Raw genomic sequence first — 10,276 nt, 5'->3', positions numbered from 1 at the left:
GGAATAGGCTAGTTGATACATATACTTGGATAGATCAAGTGCGACGGTTGGCAGCTATTTCAGGTTTGCCCTCCATGCTGTAGTGTTGAGCTAAGAAATTAACTTATGAAGCTGGTACTAGTGTCTCTTTGATTACTTGTTCTGTGAGAGTTTTACAATGTTGCTTTTTGGCCCTGCCTTTTTGCCCCTTTTTTAAAGAAAAATTTCTGCTTCAGTCCTAGGGAAGATGCGGAAAAATAAGAGAGGTGGTGAGGATCTCACAAGAAGCTCACATGGGAACAGAAGAGCTAAGCGGGCAACGATGATCTCAAAAGAATCTCACGAAGGAATAGAAGAGACAATCCAGATCTCAGGTCTGCTGGTTCATCTTCTTTTCAGCATGCGTTTTTCACTCCTTTGTTTGAGCACTCACTTTTTTTTTGAGAATAGACCACTCACATTTCTGCTGTATGATTCTTCTTTAACTAGGCAACTTACATGGGGACTCGAATCAAGATGTCTTGGCTGAGCTCAGTGATGAAGTTAAATCAAATATGTCGAAAAGTGTTGCCTCACTTGCTGTGTGCAGTGGTGATTACACACTTCTTTATTTCCAAGAAATCTGTAGAAATGTTTTCCCAACAAACATCACCACTTACAAAGGATTTATATTACATTCTGTAGGGGACACACTGTTATTCGCATGCTCAGGCATAGCTATAGAGCGTGAATTATATGTTACAAAGTTTGTGACTTCACCAAAATTGGCCCTAGTTTTCAACAGTGCTAGAATCGAAAAGAAGCATGACAACGTAAAGGTTTGTGCTGCCAATCATCCCTTAATAACATGTTTGCTTAAGATGATTGTGATCATTGTGTGCTTGTCCTATCATTGTAGATTGAGGTGCGCCATGTAGGCAGTGAGGTTTACCAGGGTTTCTTAGACAGCGATGATGTAGATGAACACTTTTCTGTTGTCAAGGTCAAGACCTTCCTTGATGTTAATGTTGGACTTATTGAGCATGCTGAGGGGATTCTGCCTTATGGTAAGGTGGTAGTTCTAGGGCGTGGCACCTCCGGTGAATTAATGGCAAAAAGTGTGATACTGGCTGGCGACGTAAGTTGGCCTAAATATAATGAAGATCCTGTGTTGTCTGTGGCTAAAATAACGAAGGTACACTTGCACTATGATATGCGCATTTTAATCTGTTTCTGTTGTTCTATGCGCTAAACTGTACCTTGGAGGCAATAAAAAATGATTCTTTTCCTATTTAATTCTTGTTCAATTTCACTTCATTTTGTTCAAATGTAACCCTTGTTGTCTGTCACCTGTTATTTGTGTTAGGATTGGGAAGGTGGGCCACTTTTTTCTTTGGATGGGAACTTTATCGGCATGAACCTTTTCTGGTTATGGAAAGAGCTTTTTTTCTACCATGGGGTGTAATGGTCTATCTGGTGTATAACTTTAAGACTCCCCTAGAGAACAGGTAAAGGTTTTCCACCGTCAGAAAGATATTTCTGTCCATGGGCATGTAGCACAGTTGCCCTGCAATACAAGACTAGTCACATTTCTTGTTCATCTGTTGAATTGAAAGGAAATGTGCTCGCTAGAAGGAATTATGACGTTTCCCTATTCTGATTATTCTTTGGCATTTGCTCAAAGCTCTATGTTTTTGTGAAATATGTATATGCACACAACGTGGTGTCCTCTTTAGTTTATCCTGTTGCATGCATACGACTCTACCATTTAGTTCTTTGGCAGCATGTTGCATATTAATGCACATGTTTGATCCATTTTGCTGCTGGATTAGCAGTCACATTGATTTTCTTGGGCAGGCATGGAGAAGGACCCACACATGAGATGTTCAATCGCTATCAAGATGGTAAGCACACAGCCACTCTTTGAGACAGCTAAACTTGTGGTATTATGCAAATTGTTGTATTCCCTCTGTCCTGAATTAGTTGACTCAGATTTGTCTAGATATGGATATATGTAGAGTTGTAGACACGTTTTAGTGTTAGATACATCCGTATATAGGTAAATCCAAGTCAACTAATTTGGAAAGGAGGGAGCTATTGCTTACTTCGTTGTCTCGCACTCTCATGTCAAGGAAGCCGCCACCTGCTCAGGCTCGAACCCTTGTGCTCGCAAGATGTCGGTGCCTCCCTGGAGTGACTTCAGCGAGTTTCAGGGTCTGGCACTCCCCTGATTTAAGATGAAGCTTGGGGGATGTCATATCTTGTAGTAGTTCTTTTTTTAAGCATCAATTTGTACGGTCTTCATAAGTAGTGCAAGTTCAACTATTGCATTTCTACTCAATAACCATCACAACTAGTTTGGCCTTTTTTACATGTACTTCCATGGCGTTAGTGCTAATCAGTCAACCTTTTCAGACACTGTTCTTGGGTATGCTATACCGTTCTGACTTGTAACCTGAAATGTTGCTCAGTTTGTCATCATAAGCTAATTAGTTAATTTTATGTGCTGATCACTATGCATAGAATTTTATGTGCATTTACTTGTATTTTGTACTGGTATATCTCAGTGTTATAATCACCTGACCTTGTCCTTATTGCGCCAGTTTATAAAACTGGTATCGAGCATAGTCTGTTTGGGGATGTAGACAAGATGGGTTACCCCAAGCTACCAGTAACTATGCTGGATGGTGAGTCAGTGTTTCTAGATTTGCCGACTTTTTGTGCATCACGCCTCTTTACAGTTCTGCTGTGCCACTAACAACTATGCCACCTTGTATATAACACCAGATGGCTTGGTTTTGGTTAATACTTTTGAAGACACCTTTGGCGACGTATGGGGTGAAGGTGTCTGGAGGGAACTTGGGAAAAATGCTTCTGACATAAGTCGCATTGTTGTCGCACTTGCTTCCTTCAATGGTAATTTTACACCAATGTGGCATTTACCGGTATATATTTGTATCTGTTTACTGCCTGTTAATAATCAAAATCATGGCAACGGCGGGTGAAAAAATGTTTTCTGCATGCACGGGTTTTTTTATTCGATGGAATGGCTCAACAACCATTCTGACATCTGCAAGCCTGGTTAGAGATCGTTGTGATGAAAGCAAGATTGTTGAAAACTTGACGGTTTGCGCTCCTCGCTCTATGATTGATTTCTGTTCTTTAGAGATCGTAGAAAACTTCTGAAGTCTCACTGTATAATTTGCAGATTAAAGTATTGCTTCCAAACAAACTTGTCCGAAAAGGGAACATAGAGCATTACAGTCTACATTACAATGTCGCTCTAGTCAGTGTCGAGGATTGCCGTGTTATCCGACCAGCAAAGATTCAGCTTGATTGTATTGGTATTTCCCGTGTAGCAGCTGCAGGGCGTTGCTTCAGATCAGGCACGATAATGGCCACAAGTGGGCGTCTGGTTTCCTGGTCAGGCAGGCTTGATTGCAAGTTCATTTTACGCTCCACATGTAAAATCAGTAAGGTCGGGACGGCTGTTGCTGTTTGTTGCCTACTTTTTACATGGTGGAAGCTAATCGTCGCATCAAGATTACTAGTTGATTACCATGATGTCTGTTTGGATTAAAACTGAGAATATGTTTATGTCACCTTACCAGGCCGGGATTGGAGGACCCCTTTTTAATATGCGTGGAGAAATTATCGGCATGAACTTCTATTCAGAGAAAATAGGCACCCCATTCCTGCTATGGAATGAGATTGGCAACATCCTGGCATATTTTAAGGAAAAGAGGTATTTCAAAATTTCCTTTTTGGGGTATTCGAGTGTTTATCCGATATGTTGTTGAGATGAACATTTGATTGAGAAGCCTGCTGAAGCGAGTTCAGCCAGGCATAATGTTGAGTGATATAAATAAATGTATTTGTTGGTGTGTTTGACGACAGTGATGCTGGTGAGGTTGCCAAGGACAGTGGTTCCTCTTTCTGGAAAATGGATGGGGATGACAGAGTTCGGTTAAACAGGTAAGGCATCCTGAGACGCACACTCCTATCAAATTAGTTACAGTGAATAGTTTGGGATATAAAGTAGTACTCCCTCCGTACCTAGTTATAAAATGTTTCAACTTTTTTCAGAATTGGATGTATATAGACGCGTTTTAGTGTGTATTGTTCACTCATTTCAGCCAGTACGTAGTCCATCTTAAAAAATATCCAAACTGTCTTGTACTACTTCTGTGCACTAATATAGAGGTTTTTACAGTATATAAGACGTTTTGTAGTTCAATTTGAACTGCAAAAACGTCTTACATTAGTGTAGGGAGGGAGTAATTTGGAAGGGGGGGTGATATTTACATTGAACTGCTGCAGGTGGCCTGTGCCGATGCCATGTTGGCGTGATCTTGACGATCCATCTTGGAGCTATCCTGATGATTGGATTACGGATGCACCCAGGGATGAGCCGAACATTGAAATCCCACCTGGCGAGGAGTTCAGATACGGATACATAGGGGGAACGAGATATAGAAACCTTGTAGAGGAGTGCTGGGTTCCCATGACCAAGAAGTGGTGACATCTCTCACTGTATATCAATCTCCGTGTTCGATGCAGCTGCTTGGGTTGGCTAACACTCAAGAACGAAGTGACCTTTTTATGCGCCTGCGCTGTTTAGAAGCTACTCCCTCCGTCCCAAAAAAGTGTTGTACTAAAGCTGAGACACTTATTTTGGGACAGAGTAAGTACTAGGGCTGTAGGACAATCTCTTGTTCTTAGTCGTTGTAATGTTACTCTGTTCTTAGTGAGCTCTTGAGTGTGTACCTAGCTAACTGTTTGTGCGTTGCCTAGGACAACAAAACGTGACTTGATACATTCGTATTTAGACAAATCTAAGACAAGAATTTTGGTATGGAGGGAGTATAAAAGAAAAATCTTCCAGGATGATGACACCGTGGTTCAACACAAATACGTCCTGCCATGTTTGGCCCTGTGCTCTAACGCTGCCTCTGCACACCTCGGCCAGCCCAAGGCAGCCCGCGTCGTCGAGCTCCGGTGTGTATTTTCCTTGTGTTAGAACTAAGAACAAATATGGTTAATAATTTCACATAAAGAGCAATATTATTTGCCAAAATCATACAAAATTGCACTTCATATTAGTCAACAAACATGAACATTCTACACCTACGCTGGAACAAATATTATGAACAATAAGAATAAATTTCAGAAACACATGATACTATTTTTTAGTTTGTGCGACAAATGGGATATACAACAGCAAGCAATGGTCGTTGTGCAGCGGAATCCTACTTGGCGCATACAGGCAACACTACAAACCGGCGCTCACATCGACATGAATGGGCCGGCCGATGTAAGCTGTCCGTATACGTGAATGGGACTGTTGTCTCCGGTTTTGGGTAACTTTTCGCCAGTTTTTTTTTCAGAACCATGCGGTTTACACTACTACGTGGTTTTCACAAACTTTTTTTGTTCAGTTTTTCATTTTTCATGAACTTTTTTAGTTATTTTTTGAAAAGATTTTGAATGTTACAAATTATTTTAAAATTGTGAGATTTTTTGAAACCATGAACAAATTTTTGAATTCATAAAGTTTTTTAAAAATTTCAAGATTCGTGAACTTTTTTGAAGTTTTTTTAAAATTTGGAAGATAAATCAATATTTTGAACTTTTTCTCAATCATGTGAAGCTTTAAAAAAAAGTAAACCGGTCAACCAAGTTGACTGGTCCACGGTCGACCGGATCAACAATGTTAACTGAGTGAACAAAAAACCAAAAGAGCGCTGGCCCATGAGCAAGGAGTGTCCGAGGGCCAATGTGCTAACCGGCGCCGAGCGCGCCGAATAGGAGCCCCCCGCAAGGGTCATTTTTGTGGGCTAATAGCTAGCCAAGTGGTGCATCCAGTCGTCGCTACATGTCATGTTGGGCGCTCCCTCTAGATTTGTTTTCTATAGGCGTTTTCGGGTTTTAGATAGATTTTTCGGTTTACACCTTGCTTTTCCTAGGTTTTGGAAGGGGAAAATTGGTGAATGAAAGTTCGGGAAAAAAATAAGTTGTGGGAAAAAAAATTGTGCTTCTACGAGAAGCACATATTTGCTTTTTGTGGAGGCACATAATTGCTTTAGAGAGAAGCATAGCGTGCTTCTGGGAAAAGAGAGAAAATCATGAATTTTATTTTTTGTGTGAATCTTTTTTTGCTTCCAAGAGAAAAGTGGCACATATTTTTCTTCTGCGAGGAGCACGGTTCTTCTTCTCGGAAAAGGGAAAAACTCATGATTTTTTTTCATGAATATTTTTTTGCTTCACGAGAAGCACAAATTTGCTTCTCGTGGAGTCACAAATTTGCTTCTGCGAAAAGTTGTGCTTCTTGAAAAGAGAAAAAAAAAATATGATTTTTGATGGCGCAATTTTTATCGCCGCGAGAAGCACAGTTGTGTTTCCCGGGAAGGAAAAAAATTGAATTTTATTTTGCGTGATTTTTTTGTGCTTCCACGAGAAGCACATATTTGGATGTCCTGAAGGCACAAATATGCGCTTCTCGAAAAGCAAAAAAAACATGCTTCCAGTTTTGGGATTTTTTTTAAGTTTGTTAAAACCTGTCAACATGTGATCAAATTTCAAACATCTCGACGTGAGAAATCCAACGATGAAACCTTTTCGGGATTTGGACGCACTGTTTGAGAGATGAAGCATTTAGAAAAGTAAATCTACAAAAAAAGGGAGAAAACTCTCAAGTTGCGACAAGTGCTCACATGTAGTTCGCCACTCGTCAGAGTTTGAGAAGGTGGGAGTGACCTTTGCAAGGTGTTCCCCTTAACTAGTGATTTCGGCTTTACTGTAGATTTCAGTATTGCATTGAAGAGATTACTTGCATAATAATAACACTAGAGTTCCGCAAAAATAATAATAATAATAATAATAATAATAATAATAATAATAATAATAATAATAATAATAATAATAATAATAATAATAATAATAATAATAATAATAATAATAATAATAACACTAGAGATTTATAAAGCTGTAGTCGCGCATTTCATGCCCGATAACGAGTAGTGTGCGTCCCTTTGCTTGTTGTCCATGAACTTGAGGATTTCATATTTCAAACTGATGAAATCAACACACCATATGGGATATATTTGTATCGTTGGGTTTTAATACAAAATTTGAAGGATTGTAGTTTCCAAGATTTTTCTATAAGTGCCCTTTAGTCATAGCACTCGAGCTGCTAAATTTCTTTGACATGTATTATTATGCCTACAACTTCGTAGAAATCTTAACTGTAAGCTCAAATTGAGAACTAACGTATGTCGGATGAACAAAAGTGTGCTTATACCACATTCCACCACGGATCATACTTCATAGGAATCCCTATTTTTCTGTTTTTTTGGTCCAAAGAGGCAGTTTACCAATACATGTTTTCTTAAGTTTAGTTTGTGCTGAGACAATCACTAGCCTTTATATATACCAATTCCCGGAATATTACTAACCGTGTTTTCCAAACCAAAATTCCGAACAACCGAAAGAACAATCTCTAGAATATCACCACCAGCATGTGGTTGCCATCGATAAGGTCAGGTTGACTCTGATTAAGGAACAGAGATAGCGGTGCCTCGATTGCTCGTTCTAGCGGCAGTAGTGCTTGTTCGGTGATGGGATTAATCTAAAGAATAGGGTTAAAAATGAGAAGTAAACATCGTAGTGCTGTTTTACAGGTGTAAAAAAACACCATGCTCATGCAGCCCCTAGCGCGTACACCACGCCACAGCAGAGAGAGGTACGTAGCATGCATCCCTACCCTGCCCTGCCCACGGGGGAGGATCCGTTTCCAAGCAGAAACAGATACTACTGCTCGGCAATGGTTGCGCCGTACGTGTGCTAACCTATCGGGCGTGACCCATGTCAATCATGCATGGTGCAGGTCGCCACATGGACACATGGTCTGCACTTGGCTCGTTGGCATGGCGATCCGGCGGAGGGGGGAGACGGGCCGGGCTTATTGATTGGGTGCCGGCCGGCTTCGTTGCGTGGGTCCCGGGTATCGTTATCCCGGAAACATGGGCGACAGGAGTACAGTGGAGACGTCAATGCGTGGTGAGGTTGACATGACCCGTCAATGGAACAAGCATAAAAGCATCCTTCTCTTCTCTGCCTGCTGGCCGGCCGTGTACTTCTCACGGTGCTGCCGTTTTTTTTTCTTTTCACTTCACTCACCCTGAGCAGGGATACGTACACGATATGCTGGGTGTATTTCTGACAAGTGCAACAAAATTTCCCAAGTTCAAAAGACACGAGCTAGTGACAAGCCTAGCTAGATGACCTCCGATCGAGGAGGTCCCGTACTACTGAGCTGAGGCAAAGCTAGGGAGATCTTCTCGGAGCTAGACGCCATCCGACTTTTTTCAGGTCACTTGCCGAGTGAGCTTGAGCTGAAAGATTAGATCACAAGGTTGAAAACCCGCAACGGGACGCAACGCAAACGTGTAGTACCACCACCATCACTCGCTCGCTTTTTCCGCGCCCGTACGTGCACCGTTTGGCCTTTGGTCACGTCTTTTCGACCGCGACCCGTTCCCGTTGCCAAACACATATGGAGGGAGCCAAAAAGCCTCTGCCTCTCCCTCTCCCTCTCTAGCTAGCGATCACCAAGGAAAAAAGCATCGTCTTCGTCGTCGTCGTCGTTGCAAGCTGTTCAGCACTACTTACTTATGATCTGCGTCAGCTAGCAGTGCATATGCATTCCTTCCCATTGTCACATCGGCCCAAAGCGCCTATCGAGATGGACGCATAAATAGATCTGCTAGTAGCTAGGATTCGTATATATTGGCGGTCTTGCTAGCTAGATCTTGCAAGCATATGCCATTGTTAGGCATCGATCACAAGTGCTCCCGTTTTTCCAGGCGAAATCGTGTCAGTAGTGTTTTACAGGCAACTGCTGTCAGATCACGTGTGGAAAACAGTAATTATTTCGGCTTATGATGATTTCCGCAGTTGGCTAAGCTAGCGGTGCAAGCAAAGCTGATGCACATATGCCAACCTTGGTAAATCCATGGGGCATAAGTTGTGGAGAAGGGAAAGGGTACGTGCACATGAAGGAGGGAGGAAGAAGGAAGAAGGAAGGAATAAAGCATATGCTAGCTAGCTTTTTTGGTTTTTTGAGAATCGCATATGCTAGCTAGCTAGCTAGCGATCGGGATCATGGCATGTGCAAAGCCCATGCGCGCGCCCTACTACAGTAGCTGCACTACCACAAGCACTCGGGCCTTTTCAACAAATGGGTTTGTTTGGAAGCATCGAGCATACGGAAGATTCCGATTGCTTCTCAGAAGAAAAAATCCCCCGTTGGACGGGATGCATTATGCATCAACCCCTCTCGCATTTCAGTTTTTTTCCGACAAAGTACAATAATATTGTCAGCCCACTATATATACCCGGCCTCTGCAAAAATACATCAAAGACCTAGTCCGGACAATGAGGATGCACGCCTCCAAAAAATACAAAAGGTAGCAAATCCTGATACATCAATCCCGGCCACACACTTTGAGTCCAGTTTGAATTAACTACCGCTTAATTATAAGGGTGTGTCTAGGGCACATCTAGATGTGCTCTAATTATTGCACATCTAAGTGAGTGAATCAAGTATAAAAGAAAAATAAAAAAGAGAAAGAAAATATTCACACGAATCTTAATGTAAGATCAATGACATATGACTTAGATGTGCAATACTTATGTCACATCTAGATGTGCTTTAGCAAAACTGTAATTATAACGTGTTCCTTTTCTATCTAATGTTGTGTGTCCGACTTTTATGTTAGCAAATTTTTGGCATGATAAATGTACCCCCTCCGTCCAGAAATATTTGCCCTAGAAATGGAGAAAATAGACGTACCTATAAGTAAAATAAGCCTAGATTCAACCATTTCTAGAACAAGTATTTCCAGACGGAGAGACTACTTCTGTATATACATACGGAACCATTCCTATTTTTATACAGTATTTGGCTAGTTATAACCCGGTTGCACCACAAGAACATGTTCATTAGATGTTGTATCTTCTCCGGGCAGAATGCACGTGTGAATATCTAGCACGTATGATCGTACCGATGCTACTATCTTTATCTTAGTGTACTTGATTCACATGTAACTAATACTCATTTCTTAGGCATTTCATAACTACGTTTTCCTTCTCGACATATTGAGTAAAATAACATGTCTCGAGTAGTTACGATACCAACAAGTGATCATGGTATGCTCTCGAGTAATGCTACATCCACGGAAAGGTTTTACAGGTTGGATTTATGGGATGAGACGGTTGGCTCACGATAAAAAAAAAATCAGAGGCACACCGTCAAAAT

General features: G+C 41.3%; 1 protein-coding gene across 1 annotated transcript; it reads left to right on the top strand.

The window, feature by feature from the left end:
• Positions 1–226: 226 nt before the first annotated feature.
• On the top strand, positions 227–4,617 carry LOC119300044. The gene is made up of 11 exons (XM_037577127.1): positions 227–353; positions 469–570; positions 664–797; positions 878–1,153; positions 1,325–1,334; positions 2,562–2,645; positions 2,746–2,870; positions 2,956–3,084; positions 3,167–3,436; positions 3,570–3,703; positions 4,279–4,617. The coding sequence occupies exons 1-11, from the start codon at positions 227–229 to the stop codon at positions 4,478–4,480; spliced, it is 1,593 nt and encodes a 530-aa protein (XP_037433024.1). The 3' UTR covers positions 4,481–4,617.
• Positions 4,618–10,276: the final 5,659 nt, after the last annotated feature.

The sequence above is a fragment of the Triticum dicoccoides genome, chromosome 5A, assembly GCF_002162155.2.
Source record: "Triticum dicoccoides isolate Atlit2015 ecotype Zavitan chromosome 5A, WEW_v2.0, whole genome shotgun sequence".
Lineage (NCBI taxonomy): Eukaryota > Viridiplantae > Streptophyta > Magnoliopsida > Poales > Poaceae > Triticum > Triticum dicoccoides.
Note: the sequence above shows the minus strand (reverse complement) of the source record. Positions and strands in the feature narration are given on the sequence as shown.